General features: G+C 46.0%; 1 protein-coding gene across 1 annotated transcript in view; it reads right to left on the reverse strand.

Annotated features, from left to right (window-relative positions):
• The window catches only part of LOC118395557 (teneurin-3-like), a 797,463-nt gene that overhangs the window by 156,551 nt on the left and 623,412 nt on the right, over positions 1-17,500 (reverse strand). The window contains 1 exon segment of the mRNA XM_052464676.1: positions 10,142-10,373. Within this exon segment, the coding sequence (XP_052320636.1) occupies positions 10,142-10,373 (232 nt within the window).

Here is a 17,500-nt window from a genome sequence, read left to right on the forward strand (position 1 = left end):
CATCCCCATAGGCACCTTCGTGGCACGCGGGAGGGAACACATCCATCTCTATCAGGTTGTCATGCCCGTTTTCCAGAACGGCTTGCTTTGCTAATTTTCTACATGAGGGAGATGGAGATACCAGAGACATAACACAATTAGAGACGTGTGTGTGTTTGTGTGTGAGTGTGAGTGTGAGTGTGTGTGTGTGTGTGTGTGTGTGTGTGTGTGTGTGTGTAATCAAAGTGTATTATTATACAACACAATTAGAGAGAAGGGAAGACTTGAGGAGATCGTTTTGGCAGCCAGACACGCCGACACACACAGAGCGATGGGGACGTAGTCACCCGGTAGACCTGACTGGCAGCCAGACACGCCGACACACACAGAGCGATGGGGACGTATTCACCCGGTAGACCTGACTGGCAGCCAGACACGCCGACACACAGAGCGATGGGGACGTATTCACCCGGTAGACCTGACTGGCAGCCAGACACACCGACACACAGAGCGGTGGGGACGTAGTCACCCGGTAGACCTGACTGGCAGCCAGACACGCCGACACACACAGAGCGATGGGGACGTAGTCACCCGGTAGACCTGACTGGCAGCCAGACACGCCGACACACACAGAGCGATGGGGACGTATTCACCCGGTAGACCTGACTGGCAGCCAGACACGCCGACACACACAGAGCGATGGGGACGTAGTCACCCGGTAGACCTGACTGGCAGACAGGTGTCACACAGACACACACAGCATGCAGGGTTGGAATAACACGCGCGCGCACGGGCACACGCAGTTGCGTAAGGACACACACTGAGATTAGGTCCCAAAAGCACACACTCAGCCACCTGAGCATGCACACAGGCACACCTGCACACACACGCACACACACCTACACACACACATTCAATATACAGACCGAAGTGACACATTCTAATTTCATTTCTATCTCTTTGTGTATTTTTCATTTTCACTTCTCTTTCACCTCCTCCCTCCATTTCCAGAGCGGAGGAGAGGAGGATGGATAAACGTGTGATGATGAAAAGAGACAGCGGTGGTGCGATCTGAGATGGAGGGCCTCGGAGGGAGGAGACTAGAGGAGAGGAGTCTTTTATTCCCTCCATAAAGCAGGCTGTTTATGGCGACGCTGGCAGAGCCAATGTGTTCAATTGAGTTGTGGATAACCCTGTTATATAACCCTGCTATAGGCTCTTACATCTCTCTCCCTCCCTCTCTCCTGCTCTCTCCCTCTCCCTCTCTCTCTCTCCCTCTCTCTCTCTCCTGCTCTCTCCCTCTCCCCTGCTCTCTCCCTCTCCCTCTCTCTCTCTCCCTCTCTCTCTCTCCTGCTCTCTCCCCTGCTCTCTCCCTCTCCCTCTCTCTCTCTCCCTCTCTCTCTCTCTCCCTCTCCTCTCTCCTGCTCTCTCCCTCTCCCTCTCTCTCTCTCCCTCTCTCTCTCTCCTGCTCTCTCCCTCCCTCTCTCCTGCTCTCTCCCTCTCCCTCTCTCTCTCTCCTGCTCTCTCCCTCTCTCTCTCTCTCTCTCTCTCATGTACTAGTGGTGAGAACAGCCAATAAAATATGCTATTTTGTTTGCTATTTCCAGATTAATGTAACACTTAAGTATGGTGCCCTACCGGTATAAAATGTTAGTCTAAAACGGTATAGTCAGTGAAGCTCGTTCGTTTGGAAGTTGGTTTTCCTCACCCTAGTATTTTAAATGATTTTAGCGTTCACACATTGTTTTAGCGTACTGTAAAGCATTTAGCTCTCCAGGTTGCGTGACTCTGTGTGTGTTTTTCATTTTTTTAAATATTTAACTAGTCAGTTAAGAACAAATTCTTATTTTCAATGATGGCCTAGGAACAGTGGGTTAACTGCCTGTTCAGGGGCAGAACGACAGATTTGTACCTTGTTAGCTTGGGGATTTTAACTTACAACCTTCCGGTTACTAGTCCAACGCTCTAACCACTAGGCTACCCTGCCGCCCTGTGTGTGTGTGTGTGTGTGTGTGTGTGTGTGTGTGTGTGTGTGTGTGTGTGTGTGTGTGTGTGTGTGTGTGTGTGTGTGTGTGTGTGTATTTACTACCCATTTGTCTTCGACTTGATTTATATTACCCATACATACACTACATTGGATATGCGATAGGCACTTCAGTATTATTTATGACCTTATCAAATTGCCAAGTGTCTGGATTGCATGGTTTATGTGCAACACATTCCAATGATATATTTCATATTTCATTTTGTGGAAAAGGGAGAGGTATTTAGAAAAAAAGTCATACATCAAATGGAAAATCGAATATGTTTGTTTAAAAAACAATGTGAGCGTTCTTTCAATTTCCTAATTAAAAAGACAATTCATTCAAAATTGAAAAGAAATGGTGATACTTTTTAATTGAATTTAGCTACCTTATCCAGTTCAAAAGGCTCCTTTCAACCAAAACATTATCTTTGTTCGCACGTATCAGTGAAAAGATAGATAGAGACGAAGTCTACATAGAAAGGTGGCTGCATTTAAAACGTTTTGAAACTATAATTAAATATTCGGATTAAAAAACATGACAATGATAATAATATCTTGACAAAGTTCAATGACTTCTTCCATGAGTATTGAAATCAAATGGCAACAGAGGATAGATATAATTGCTCTATCCTTTAGATAGCATCTCTGTGCCCGATACCTACACTACGGGGCCAAAAGGGTTTCTCAGTGCTCTGATAGTGGGCCAGCCATAACCAGTTTCCTTTGGCATAATGGACTTGTAGAGGGACTGCGAGAGCAAAGGCATGCATGTGGCGGGGGCCACCATTGTTAATTGACTGGAGGTGGCGTGACGCTGTGCAGCATTACTATGCTAATCCCCCCCATATCTCCTTCCACATCTCCAGAGCTCTCCAACAACGGGTTGAGGAGAGAGACGCTAACATAAGCATGTGGCCATAGAGACAATAATATTAGCGTTAGCCTGTTGACATATATAAGCTATGTAAGCGTTAGCACAAGGCCATAGAGAATAAATAGTTTGTTAGTATTAGCATGAGGCCATAAATAAGCTATATTAGCATTGATGTCCTAAACACGCTAATGTTAGTGTTAGCATTGAATCCCCGAGCTGACAAGGTATAAATCTGCTGTTCTGCCCCTGAACAAGGCAGTGAACCCACTGTTCCCCGGTAGGCCGTCATTGTAAATAAGAATTTCTCCTTAACTGACTTGCCTAGTAAAAATAAAGGTTAAATAAAATAAAATATAGATGATATGTTAACATTAACAGGAGGATAGAAAAGCAATATTAGCATTAGCATGAGGCTGTAGGACGGACATGTTAGCATTAGCATGCGGCCATACTGTACAATAGCTAGAACTAGCAGGTTAGCGACGTCAACACATTCTATTGTTTTTTCCCCAGAGCATAGCCATTACATTGAAGGGAAGTTAATAATGCAACATGGCAGGCTCAGAGAAAAGACAAGAGGCTAAGCTACTTGGAGAAACGTAACGGGGTGGGGGAATCATAGTTGTCGTGAAATCTAGGTGTTGAGTTGCAGACCGGGCTAATGAAAGCTGATCCAGGGAAAGAGAGGAGAAAGGTAGGGAGCGGGAAAGGAGTGTGTGTGTGTGTTTGTCCATGAGATGTGAGTGTCTCTGTGTGTCTATGATGTGTGTGTGTGTGAGACAGGCATGGGAGGCTTCTGACACAACAGGTGAGAATGATAATGAGTCGCGGATTGAGTGATGAGGGATTATCACCTCGGAATGAGACCTTTCACACTCCTCCCTCTCTCATCCTCCCATCTCTAATCCAACACCCTCGAGTACCCATACACCCCTGTTCTATCCCTTCATCTCTGCTCCATGCCGCGACTCTCTCTCTCTAATGTTACCTACGTATCCTTCATCTTCCTCTCCACCCCTCCTTGTCCTCCACTCATACCTCTGCCATGCTATACCCATCCATCTCTCATTCACGAAACAGCTCTCAAACACCTGGGCCTCCCCCTCCATCCATCCATCCATCCATCCATCCACTTTTTGACTAATTTAAAACTCAAAATCTCTCCACTCTCATTATGTCCCTCTCCAAAATCATCACTTCACATGTTCATTATCCTGACATAAGTACTATCAATCCACAAAAAAAGTACTATGCGATCCACAAAGAAATACAAAAATGTCAAATGAAAGCTAAAAGGTATTCATTTGATGACGACAGCCACAAAGCTGCAGGAGAGTCTGACACCTTGGCTTGACTTGATTATTAAAATGGAATATAACCAGGCAAGTCAGTTAGGAACACATTATTATTTACAACGACAGCCTAGGAACAGTGGGTTAACTGCCTTGTTCAGGGGCAGAACGACAGCTTTTTACCTTGTCAACTTGGGGATTTGATCAAGCAACTTTTCGGTTACTGGCCCAAGGCTCTAACCACTAGGCTACCTACCACAGATTGAATGAATTGAAAGAATGAAAGAAAGAAAGAAAAGTGAAGAACCCCCGCCTCGTATCATCAGCTCCTTCCTATAGGCGTATGGCTCTATGCCAATGTCCAGAATTGGCATTCATGGGATGGTGATGCTATAGCTTATCGCTCACAATGTTACCGGGTTACCAGGCTGTAAATATTTGTACAAACTATATTAGCGAGTCGACTCACGAACAGGACTGGGGAACATAGCCTTCCTTGTGTTTCTATAGATAGTCTGGGGCTGGTGAGGTCGGGGGCTGTGTGTGTGGGTTAGCTAAAGGCATACCACAGTTGGTGTGTGTTTAGTCTGAAGAGATTAACCTCAGTGTACATATGATATGGCGTCTGTCTGTCTCTTCTCTCTAGGAGCTATGAGTGTGTGTGTGCGTGTGTGTGCGTTTGATTGTGCCTGTGTGTGTGCGCGTCTCTCTCCCTTTATGAGCTAAAGAGGAATATGGTGCGAAGAATTCAAGTAAGAGATATTTTAAATGAATGAGTGACTTTAAGAAGCAGTTGATCAAGCCATTACAATGGTGTTGATCTAACCTTCTCATTTTCTCTACATGATAGTGGAATAATGTGTCTTTGATGAAAAGCTTGTCTCTCTGATATTCACTGAGTGTTTAAAGGAAATAACCCCTGGGCTGAAATCCAGCCAGTGATTTGTATGCATGTCTGTAACACGGTACAAATCATTTACAGAGACTTGTATTGCAGTATTATCATTATTAATGTCATTTTGTACAATTTCAAATAGAGGTAAAATATTCACATGGTTGATATTGCTGAGTTAAAAACCTGTTGTTGATATACTGTCATAATGAAAGGTGTAGTAAAATACAGTATATTGTCATCAAAAAGAGCAGTTAATCACTGTTGGAGTTTATTGTCTTTCTGCAGGGGAAGTTTATAAAGCATTAGGTTTATGGCAAAGGCTTTAATTACAGTCTATTCTGGTAGGCTGATAACAAGGAGACATTTAAGACACACGCACGCACGCACGGACGCACACACACACACACACACACACACTTGTTTCCTAAATCAGGGTTGTCGATCACACCCTGCTTGGCCTTAATCTACTTGCTCCCAGAGGCTATGTTTAGAGTTGTTGAAGTTGTGGGGTCGGGATTCCCCAATGTGGAAATGTGTGACGTGTGTGTGTGTGTCGGGGTATATAAGAAGCAATCCTTTTGTTATTATTCACTGACCATGTTGAGAGGACCCTGCGTGTGTATAGAGAGTTATTCATCTGCAGACGTGAGAGAGAGAGAAAGAGAGAGGTCTTTGAATGCATCAAGCATCACCATGTTAAGTGGTCGGTGACATACACAGGTTCTAAGACTCACTCTTAGAACCTCACAGTGAGAACTGAAGCTCTCCGTCACTGAGTGGGACTTAAACCAGACTCTATACAAGATCTCAAATGGAGGAGACAATAGATGAAGTAGCAAAGCTGATGGAACACTAGAACACTCAACACGGCTTTAGATGTAATTGGTGAAAAGAGCTAGCTAGCGTTAGCTATAGTGTCTGCTAAACAGGGCTTTAGATGTAATTGGTGAAAGGAGCTAGCTAGCGTTAGCTATAGTGTCTGCTCAACACGGCTTTAGATGTAATTGGTGAAAAGAGCTAGCTAGCGTTAGCTATAGTGTCTCCTCAACAGGGCTTTAGATGTAATTGGTGAAAGGAGCTAGCTAGCGTTAGCTATAGTGTCTCCTCAACAGGGCTTTAGATGTAATTGGTGAAAGGAGCTAGCTAGCGTTAGCTATAGTGTCTCCTCAACAGGGCTTTAGATGTAATTGGTGAAAGGAGCTAGCTAGCGTTAGCTATAGTGTCTCCTCAACAGGGCTTTAGATGTAATTGGTGAAAAGAACTAGCTAGCGTTAGCTATAGTGTCTCCACAACAGGGCTTTAGATGTAATTGGTGAAAAGAGCTAGCTAGCGTTAGCTATAGTGTCTCCACAACAGGGCTTGCTATGTTATTGTCATGGTGAAAGGAGCTAGCTAACGTTAGCGTTCTGTCCTCAGTATTAAATGAATATGAGTAATGGTAACAGAAGAGGAGGAGGGTGGTTGAAGTGGGCTTATTGAGTTAAACGGTTATGACGGTGACCGTTCTCTAAGTGGGTGGTGGTGAGAGGGTGTGTGCGTCATGAGTGTGTTAGTAATTGTCATTATTTTAATGTACCCTGTCTTTACTTCTATAAGTATATCTGGCTATATTACTTTACTATTGCTTCATTGTTGCAAAAAAAAAGTATATATAAGAACTGAGCTGAGATGGAGGGAAGGGAAGCCAAAAAACGAAACAAAAATGAAGCAATATTGTCGTGTAGCAAGTTGACGAAAGATCCGAGAGCATCTGAAGCTTAAAATAAATGGGCATCTCTTGAACATTGCTTAGACAACGCTGTGTAATTATTTCCCTTAAAAGATGCAGCTGTTCTTTTATGTGATCTGTCAACTATGGAAATATTTCTGTTTAAAAAAAGATATATATTACACGTCATGCTGTCAATAGAGAATGATTTCTGTTTTTATATATAGAATCTTTACTTTGTTGCCAGGCCGACCACCATAGTTGAGAAGATTTAAAGAGTACTTCACAGAAGGAGCCAACATGAAACAAGATTATGTAAGATGAGATGATGTGTAGTAAAATACTCTTCGTTGGCAAACTACGTTTCCAATAAAACCTTAAAAGGGATGATACCTGCTCATCAACATCCTCTGAAAGAGAAAGAGAACGTTTGAAGACTGGAGAGCTCTCCTTCCTACCCTTGAATTATTACACTTTTCTTTCATCATTTCTTCTCAAGCCACAATGTCAAGAATAATGTCTGGTTTAGAAATGATGCGCTTGATTTGCGATTCAATTTGTGATGGGGGATCATTTATCAAATCCCACCGTCACATTTTGATCCTATTTTCAGTACAGGGGCTCAACATATTCTCTCTCCTCTACTTCTAGGACTCCGGCTGCCAAGAAAGTTCACCGTTTAGTTTATTTCCATGACAGGCTCTTGTGTATACACACGAAACAAGACCACTACCTCCCTTTACACACACACACACACACACACACACACACACACACACACACACACACACACACACACACACACACACACACACACACACACACACACACACACACACACACACACACACACACACACACACACACACACACACACACACACACACACATCCTAACTGGCATATTCCCTTAAAAGTGCACTACTTTTGAACAACATTATAGAGAATAGGGTGCCATTTGGGATGCAGACAGGGAGTGCTCAAATCCGCTAGTGTGAGCCAAACGTGTTGAAAAGGTGCCTACAAAGCAAGTGAGAGAGGGAATCTGATACTGTGAGTACTCTGTGCTGTAGTGTTTGTCCATGTTGGAGCCAGAGCTTGGGTTAAAAGTCTTCCTACACATAGCAAGGGAGGATCTCTCTCACACACACACACACACACACACAAACAGACAGACAGACAGACAGACACACAGACACACACACACAGAGGGTCATGGTACGGTGTTGAACCGGGACTATCCCACTGGGTCTGAATTGACCGCTGCATTCCTGTGTTGTGTTTTTTCCTTCCCCCTGGGCCCCGTTGCCATGGTGGAACTGTATTCCCTGTGGTGGGGGGTTTGGTTTTGGAGTAACACAAGCTTTAAGCCCCTCTTATTAATAATAGATGTATACATATTGTTTTGTCAATAAGAGATGAGGAGGACAGCCAAGGTCATACAGGATGATGGCATGGACAGGAGGAGAGACACAGAGAGAGAGAGAGAGAGAATGAGGGACATATAGGAAGAGAAAATGGATGGCGAGGGACATGACGCCAGCTAGTCCCCCCCGATCTCCAGCTGCCCGACACGCCTGTAGCAGATGAGGTCTGGGGTTATGGTTGTTCCTGGTGTTGGAGACAGATGAACCATAAATAAAAGGCCAGAGGGACAGAGAGGGAATGAGAGTGTGTGAGTTTGTGTGTGAGTTTGTGTGTGTGTGTGTGTGTGTGTGTGTGTGTGTGTGTGTGTGTGTGTGTGTGTGTGTGTGTGTGTGTGTGTGTGTGTGTGTGTGTGTGTGTGTGTGTGTGTGTGAGAGAAACAGGGCCTCCCTTAGGGGAGCCAGGTGTGTTATTCAAGGGTCCCTTTACACACTGTTTGGCCTGGCACTTCTCTGGTCATAAAATATAAAACTATACAGCCAGGGCTTTTCACACACATATCACCCAGAGGCCCCCGGCCCTGCTTAAATCTACAGCTACACTGTCCTGTCCCTCCATCCCTCTATTGCTGCCTTGTAATGTTACATAGCCATGTCAGGGTTTTTTCTTCACCTCTTTTTCTTTCATTCATTCATTCATTATTTTTCTGGAGAAGAAGGGTGGGAAACATTCTGGACAAAAAAATATACTAATAGGTACAAATTGACTTATGGATCTGAGGTCGGGTTAGAGAGGGCGCTCACAAAAGAGTAGCGTCCCGTAACTTATAGATTCAAACGCACACATTCACTCTGGCAGCCACACACACACACACACACACACACACACACACACACACACACACACACACACACACACACACACACACACACACACACACACACACACACACACACACACACACACACACACACACACACACACACACACACACACACACAGGAGGGAGATTTGTTGTATTGTGTAACAATGAATGCATGAATGAACAGTGCAGGTAACTGTTTGAAACAGGGGGAAGGTAGAGGAAGAGATAACAAGAGAGGAGGTGGCGGAAGAGACCCATTAACACTATAACACCTGAGCCAGACTGCAGTCTACTAATAATACAGCAGAGGCACAAATCAATGTGTGTGTGTGTGTTTAAATCTCCCTCTAATGTGTCCCTAGTCATTGATTGACAAGTCCAAAAGCTGTACAATAACAGGTGAGAGGAAAGCCTTTGTGTCTGAGCAGGGTGTGTGCTCGCACTCTCTCTCTCTCTCTCTGTGTGTGTGTTCTCTGTATGATCCTAGTTCTAAAGAAGACTAGAGCTGAGGAGGGTTACACTAAAGAAATACACTCACTGTACTCTCTGGTTTTGGATTTCTTGGTCAGTTTCACTGTTTTGAAACATCAGTACACATTTGGGTTTCCAGATAGGCTCTGCTTTGATTTGCAAGGTCACCAATCAGTATAGTTAATGGGTTGGCTGAGGTAAGGGTTGCCAAATTGGCTGAATATTACGTACGAATACAAGTTTGCCCACTTTAACTAGTTTTGGTTTGCCAGTTTAGCTAAGGCATGGTTCCCAAGGTTGACTACCTTGCCAGATTGGAGGTTTGGGTTGCCAGGTATTCTCAAAATAAAAAAATAGTTTTGTGTCTAAATGCAATCAAGGTATGAAATTATTGTTAATTTCAAATACAATCTATTGTTGGGTTTAGTTGAAGTGTACAAATAATTATAATTATGTTCTAGCCTCAGCTCTGACAAAAATCATTTCGCAGCTGAATTTAGTTGCCTATCACTGGTTATGTTTTCAAGGTATGCTAATGTTATATTATAATCCATAATGCCTTGATTTAAAGCAATCTGTCACCAGATTTGAGATTTGGGTAGCCAGGTTTTCTTAATTCATGTTTAATACAGTTGCCATGTATTTTTTTTATATATTCAAATCTTACCTGCTCTCCAGTGGCACATTGCTGCCCAGGACCCAGCTGTCCTGCAGCGGCACGGACTCGGGTGTGGTTTGCAGCTCGGCGGGGAGGGCGGCCGGTGGGGCCGGGCTGGGGTTACGGTTACGGCTGCTCAGGGAGTTGTGGTTGAGCGCGGTGACCAACGGCTGCTGCTTGTGGGGAGGCAGGGCTGGCGGCAGCGTGGACTGGCCCTGCTGGTGGTGATTGGGTGGTTGCTCTGTATAGGAGAGGACATAAGATATTGGGAAGGGTTAATGATTTTGGAGTTTGATGGAGAAAGGAAAATACCTGTGAGTTAGTTAGTTAGTTAGTTACAGGTTTGAGCAAACAAAGATGACAAAAGGATGACAGCCCCACACAAGAAACGTTCAACAACAGAATATTGTGTTCAGTAAAATGTACTGATGCTCACTGGGACTCTGGAGGCTCTCACTCTCTCTCTCTCTGTCTCTCAATCTCTCTCTCTCCCATATGCTACCATCCTGGGTAATTAATCATCCCACTTAAGTAAACCTATCTGGATGAGCGCAGGCATCATTACAACACAACATCTGGCTGCTATTACAACACTACAATGATGGACTAAACCAGTGAACACTGCTGCCACACACACACTCACACACACACACACACACACACACACACACACATACACACACACACACACACACACACACACACACACACACACACACACACACACACACACACACACACACACACACACACACACTCAAGCCCCCCACTCCCTCAGTACTGCTCGGTTTACCTCAGAGCCTGAAAGATGGCAGTTCTAATACTGACAACGTCTCAGAGATGATGATTACAGGGGTTACACACGGGGGGAGTGACTAGGGGAGACAAATGATAAAACCGGTCAGAGAACAACAGGTCACCGCGAACGTCGTTACAGGTTAGACCGCCTCTAATCTGCCCTCTGGGTTACAGTCTGAGAAGGCTAGTGTGTGTGAGTAAAGCGCAAACAAGGAGGAGGTGGCGGGAGGAGAGGATATTTCAGCGATCTTATTCTCCTAGAGCGGTGTTTAAATGAGGGCGGGGTGAAGAGAGGAAGAAGAGGGGAGATTCTAGCTATTCCTCCAGATATTCTCCTAGCTCGCCGTGGAGACCATCAGTGAGAGATCAACAGCAGACGTTTCATTACGGTTCTTAACTGAACGTTCCATATCTGATTACGGTGTTGGTAGAACTAATGACCTTCACAGCCCTGCAGTCTACCATGCTCTGCAGTGTTGTGGAGGCTCTTCTACAGAGCTACAGCAATTACCTCCTAACACACATTGCTGCCACACACACACCACTCACACACTCTCATAAACAACCAACTGAAACAGTCATTATTATTCAAACTCCCACACAAATATTAGCGGCAGACACACACACACACACAGACTCACACACAGACACAGACACACACAGACACACACACACACAGACTCACACACAGACACAGACACACACACACACACAGACTCACACACAGACACACACACACAGACACACACAGACACACACACACACACACACACACACACACACACACACACACACACACACACACACACACACACACACACACACACACACACACACACACACACACACACACACACACACACACACACACACACACACACACACTCACACAGCGAAAGTAAGGAAAAGAGCAGAGATAGTGTTTTAATTCCGGGGTGCTGGGTTCCTGGCTTCAGATTCTAGTAGGGTGAGGCTGGGTGATGCAGATTTGTTGATATATATGTTGAAGAGGGTGGGGCTTAAGCTGCATCCCTGTCTCACCCCACAGCCCTGTGGGAAGAAATGTGTGTGTTTGTTGCCTATTTTAACCGCTCACTTGTTGTTTGTGTACATGGATTTTATAATGTTGTATGTTTTCCCCCCAACACCACTTTCCATCAATTTGTACAGCAGACCCTCATGCCAAATTGAGTCGAAGGCTTTTTTTGAAATCAACAAAGCATGAGAAGACTTTGCCTTTGTTTTGTTTGTTTGTCAATTAGGGTGTGCAGGGTGAATACATGATCTGTTGTACGGTAATTTGGTAAAAAGCCAATTTGACATTTGCTCAGTACATTATTTTCACTGAGGAAATGTATGAGTCTGTTGTTAATGATAATGCAAAGGATTTTCCCAAGGTTGCTGTTGATGCATATCCCACAGTTGTTATTGGGGACAAATTTGTCTCCACTTTTATGGATTGGGGTGATCAGTCCTTGGTTCCAAATATTGGGGAAGATGCCAGAGCTAAGGATGATGTTGAAGAGTTTTAGTAAAGCCAATTGGTATTTGTTGTCTGTATATTTGATAATTTCATTGACGGTACCATCAACACCACATGCCTTTTTGGGTTGGAGGGTTTTTATTGTCTCTCTCTCTTTCTCTCTCTCTCTCTGTTGGTCTCTCTCCCTCTCGGTCTCTCTTCCTCTCGGTCTCTCTCCCTCTCGGTCTCTCTTCCTCTCGGTCTCTCTTCCTCTCGGTCTCTCTCCCTCTCGGTCTCTCTTCCTCTCGGTCTCTCTTCCTCTCGGTCTCTCTTCCTCTCGGTCTCTCTTCCTCTCGGTCTCTCTTCCTCTCTGCCTCTCGGTCTCTCTCCCTCTCGGTCTCTCTTCCTCTCGGTCTCTCTTCCTCTCGGTCTCTCTTCCTCTCGGTCTCTCGGTCTCTCTTCCTCTCGGTCTCTCTCCCTCTCGGTCTCTCTTCCTCTCGGTCTCTCTCCCTCTCGGTCTCTCTTCCTCTCGGTCTCTCTTCCTCTCGGTCTCTCTCCCTCTCGGTCTCTCTTCCTCTCGGTCTCTCTTCCTCTCGGTCTCTCTTCCTCTCGGTCTCTCTTCCTCTCGGTCTCTCTTCCTCTCGGTCTCTCTTCCTCTCGGTCTCTCGGTCTCTCTGCCTCTCGGTCTATGGAATCAGCACTGAGCTCTAGCTATAGACCCAAATCCCCTTTACGTTGGTCCTGGATTACATACAAACCACTTGTAATACGAGACCCCGCTATCCTCCCAAACATCCCCCAAGCTATCCTCCCTCCCTGGGGAGCTTGATTCTTCACACCACTTCCAGCTTCCTCTCTTCTCTCCTTTTCTTCAGATGACAGCCTGGCTATTTAAAATGTGTTGTTGTTATTATTATCTATCATGATGCCTAGTCACTTTACCTTGCCTCCATGTACATATCTACCTCTAATAATGTTTTTTTTATCTATCATGATGTCTAGTCACTTTACCCGGCCTCCATGTATATATCTACCTCTGATTCCTCCTACCTCTCCACATTGATCTGGTACTGGAACTCCCTGTTTGTAGCTCTACATTGATATGGTACTGAAACTTCCTGTTTGTAGCTCTACATTGATATGGTACTGGAACTTCCTGTATGGAGCCCTACATTGATATGGTAATGGAACTTCCTGTATGTAGCTCTACATTGATATGGTAATGGCCTTCCTGTATGGAACCCTACATGGGGCGGCAGGGTAGCCTAGTGGTTAGAGCGTTGGACTAGTAACCGGAAGGTTGCAAGTTCAAACCCCCGAGCTGACAAGGTACAAATCTGTCGTTCTGCCCCTGAACAGGCAGTTAACCCACTGTTCCCAGGCCGTCATTGTAAATAAGAATTTGTTCTTAACTGACTTGCCTAGTAAAATAAAGGTAAAAAAAAAAAAAAAATGATATGGTAATGGAACTTCCTGTATGGAGCCCTACATTGATATGGTAATTGAACGTCCTGTATGTAGCTCTACATTGATATGGTAATGGACGGGGAAGTCTACACCAGTTGTATTCGGCGCATGTGACAAATAACACTTCATGTGAGTTGATTGAGTGAGTAGGTTCTGATGATACACAGGGATTATGAGAGGAAGATATGGCTTATCGTGAGGGAACGCGACGGTACAGTGCACCGGGTGATGTGACTGTGGTTGATGAGATGGAGATGATCTGTGCTATTGTCCCTGTTTCTATTCACATTGATGTGCACACACACATCACCAGGGTTGAGGGGACAGTCGATAGTGATCTCCCATGACATGTGCGTAAACACCCCCCTCTCCCGCCATCCCTCAAACCAGCCACCCCACCAAGCTGAGTGTTTGTAGCCCACCCGCGATGCCTGTCGGTGGGAGAGCGGTGGCATGTCATCTGGGCCCTGGTAGTGTCCTTGGCAGCGCGGAGTCAACAGTCAGTGGCATGTTGACACAGTAGCTGGTCTCACACTGTTTCTCTATGGGCTCCCAGGCGTCATGTGGAGTAGGATGACAACAAGGCCTATAGACACTGGTCTGAGGTCAGTTTGGGGTTTGGTACTAAACTTGTTTCTATAGGCAACCCCAGAACGAAGGGAGACAAAAGAGGTGAGAGAGAATGATGTGGAGGAAAGAGAGAGAGAGAGAGAGAGAGAGAGAGAGAGAGAGAGAGAGAGAGAGAGAGAGAGAGAGAAGGGGAGAGAAAGGTGAGCGAGGGGAGGATAAAATGAAGTGTGGAGAGATAGGGGAAGCCCTGGAGGACTCTCCCCCAGGTGAGGCAGAGGCTGGGTGAGCGTGAGGTTGTTTGATCGTCCGTGAGCTGACATGATGGCTGGCTTCACATCTGGCCCCGGACACGCCTCTCTCCTCCCCCGCCCCCCAAAACACACAAAGAGAGAGGGGGAATCCTCATATCATATGGAGCTAAAGACACTGAGGACAAAGGAAGGGGAAAGAAAATGCATGGTGGACGCTATAACGCCATGTGATATCAGAGAAAAGACGAGGGAATAACAGCCTCTCGGGAAAGGAAGGAAAGGGAGATGGAGGAGTATCGCCGGGGTAAACCAAGCACACAGCAAAGGCACAGAAAAGAACTGGAAGAAGGGGTGTGTGTGTGTGTGTGTGTGTGTGTGTGTGTGTGTGTGTGTGTGTGTGTGTGTGTGTGTGTGTGTGTGTGTGTGTGTGTGTGTGTGTGTGTGAGAGTGAGAGAGAGATAGATAGTGAGAGAGAGAGAGAGAGAGAGAGATAGATAGATAGATAGATAGATAGATAGATAGATAGATAGATAGATAGATAGATAGATAGATAGATAGATAGATAGATAGATAGATAGAGAGAGTGGGTGGGTGAGTGAGAGAGCGGCAGAGAGACAGAGAGAAAGAGAGATAAGGAGAGAGAGAGTGAGAGTAAGAGAGCGAGTGAGACAGAGAGAGAAAGAGATACAGAGAGAGAAACAGAGAGCGAGACAGAGAGGGATGAGCCCGGGGTCACAGCGACATGTCGGCCATGAAATGTTTAGATTTCTATTTTCCTCCGACAACCTGAGCCCTGACCTGGAACTGAATGAAAGCAATCAGCACAAAAGAAGAAAAATCGCTCCCTCTCCTCCTCCCTTCCCTTTTATCTCCTCTCTTCCCTCGCCCTCTCCTCTTTTCTCCTCCTCCCTTCCCTTTTATCTCCTCTCTTCCCTCGCCCTCTCTTCTTTTCTCCTCCTCCCTTCCCTTTTATCTCCTCTCTTCCCTCGCCCTCTCTTCTTTTCTCCTCCTCCCTTCCCTTTTATCTCCTCTCTTCCCTCGCCCTCTCTTCTTTTCTCCTCCTCCCTTCCCTTTTATCTCCTCTCTTCCCTCGCCCTCTCTTCTTTTCTCCTCCTCCCTTCCCTTTTATCTCCTCTCTTCCCTCGCCCTCTCTTCTTTTCTCCTCCTCCCTTCCCTTTTATCTCCTCTCTTCCCTCGCCCTCTCTTCTTTTCTCCTCCTCCCTTCCCTTTTATCTCCTCTCTTCCCTCGCCCTCTCTTCTTTTCTCCTCCTCCCTTCCCTTTTATCTCCTCTCCCCTCCCCTTCTTCTTTTCTCCTCCTCCCTTCCCTTTTATCTCCTCTCTTCCCTCGCCCCTTCTCTTCTTTTCTCCTCCTCCCTTCCCTTTTATCTCCTCTCTTCCCTCTCCCTCTCCTCTCCCTCCCCTTCCCTTTTATCTCCTCTCTTCCCTCTCCCTCTCCTCTTTTCTCCTCCTCCCTTCCCTTTTATCTCCTCTCTTCCCTCGCCCCTTCTCTCTTTTCTCCTCCTCCCTTCCCTTTTATCTCCTCTCTTCCCTCTCCCTCTTCTTTTCTCCTCCTCCCTTCCCTTTTATCTCCTCTCTTCCCTCGCCCTCTCTTCTTTTCTCCTCCTCCCTTCCCTTTTATCTCCTCTCTTCCCTCGCCCTCTCTTCTTTTCTCCTCCTCCCTTCCCTTTTATCTCCTCTCTTCCCTCGCCCCTTCTCTTCCCTCCCTCCTCTCTCCCCTTCCACCTCATCTCTTCCCTCTCCCTCTCTTCTTTTCTCCTCCTTCTCTCCCTCTCTCCTCTCTCCTCCAAGGGGCTGAAATGCTACAAGCTCTGGGTTTAACTGCAGTGGAATTAGGGGGGTCTAAATGGAACGGCGCTGGTTAAGACCCCCAAAGAGCCCTAATTGAAGCTTTGCATTATTTAGCCATTCCTCCATAAGACGTGAGATGAGACACAGAGCCAACATGATGATCCCACCTCTGAGCGCTCAGCGCTGACTTGGCAAGCTCTGCTGTTCTCCGCTAGGACTGTGTGTGTGTGTGTGTGTGTGTGTGTGTGTGTGTGTGTGTGTGTGTGTGTGTGTGTGTGTGTGTGTGTGTGTGTGTGTGTGTGTGTGTGTGTGTGTGTGTGTGTGTGTGTGTGTGTGTCTGGCTATAAATGTTTTTATACATTGGAATAACATGGCATGTGGACAAAAGCAGGTAAATCGGGAAGGCAATATTTAAAGACAGTCTAACAAATGGAGGAAGGCCAATAAGTAGACACAAAGGGGAACACATACACCCCCCCCACACACACACACACACACACAGACAAACAAAGCTGCTCCTTCACACTGCTCGACAGCACACATTACACGGAGCTCAGTATGTATCCATTTCAGTGCCATATGTTTTTGACATGAGTTCAGTTCCCCAGTGAAGCCGAGAGCATCCGTCTCACTACAGGGCTTCCCATCCACTCGCCTTTCACTGGCTCTTAAACACAGACCATTAACATGACACATGGCACCAAGCGTAGCCCAGTTAACCTGGCTAGATGACCTTTACTAGACACACAGTACTCTGACTGACCCCTGTAGACTAGACCTTCTAACCCTCTAGTAAGGCAGACCAGACAGGATCCAGAGATCCAGGCCTCCACCCACTCAACCTTTCACCGTGGATGCCCAGGCAGAGAGAAGCCTAGAGAGGGCCCATGAAGAGTGAAGGGTGGGAAGGACCCAAGATGGCCCAAGGGAAGGGCCAGGAGAGGGGCCAAGGTGTAAGCCGACTCGGGCTGCCTAGGTCTGGGGGGAGTGAGTGGAACAGTGTGTGTGTG

This window comes from Oncorhynchus keta, chromosome 16 (genome assembly GCF_023373465.1).
Source record: "Oncorhynchus keta strain PuntledgeMale-10-30-2019 chromosome 16, Oket_V2, whole genome shotgun sequence".
NCBI lineage: Eukaryota > Metazoa > Chordata > Actinopteri > Salmoniformes > Salmonidae > Oncorhynchus > Oncorhynchus keta.